At 45.5% G+C, this 429-nt stretch overlaps 1 protein-coding gene across 1 annotated transcript; it reads right to left on the bottom strand.

The window, feature by feature from the left end:
• Positions 1–160: 160 nt before the first annotated feature.
• CSUI_006037 (n-terminal domain-containing protein) lies at positions 161–429 on the bottom strand (the record flags this gene model as incomplete). Its single annotated transcript, XM_068066202.1, has 1 exon — positions 161–429. A coding segment is annotated over one exon (267 nt), but the record flags the coding sequence as incomplete, so codon positions are not given.

The following is a 429-nucleotide window of genomic DNA, read 5'->3' as shown; positions in this document are numbered from 1 at the left end:
TAGATAGATAGAAAGGTTCCTGATGGATAAAAAAGAGAGATGAGTAGATGAACGAAGAAGAGATGGACAGGCAATAAGAGAGAGGATGCATGAGAGATATTTTCTTCTTCGTTTTCTTCTTACGAGAAAGACGGTGAGGTTGCTTCTTACCCTTCTTGAACTTGAGACCGTTGTTTCTTTTGCTGGTTTAACACGATCTAGAGCGAGGAGAATACCAACTAGCCATAGTGGTGTGATAGGCTGTCTAGGTTGTCCCACAGCCAGCTGGACAAACTGAAGTAGAAGGCTCCAGACAGCTTCAACTTCCTCCTGCTGTTGATTTGGCGCAGAGCCACTCGCAGAAGAAGAAGAAGCTGACGCTAGACCTCCTCCCCCTCCTAAAGCTCCTGTGACTGTTGAAGAAGATGAAGAAACAGGATGATGCTTGGA

This window comes from Cystoisospora suis, assembly GCF_002600585.1.
Source record: "Cystoisospora suis strain Wien I chromosome Unknown contig_3015, whole genome shotgun sequence".
NCBI classification, from domain to species: domain Eukaryota; phylum Apicomplexa; class Conoidasida; order Eucoccidiorida; family Sarcocystidae; genus Cystoisospora; species Cystoisospora suis.
This window is presented reverse-complemented; position numbering and strand designations above follow the sequence as displayed.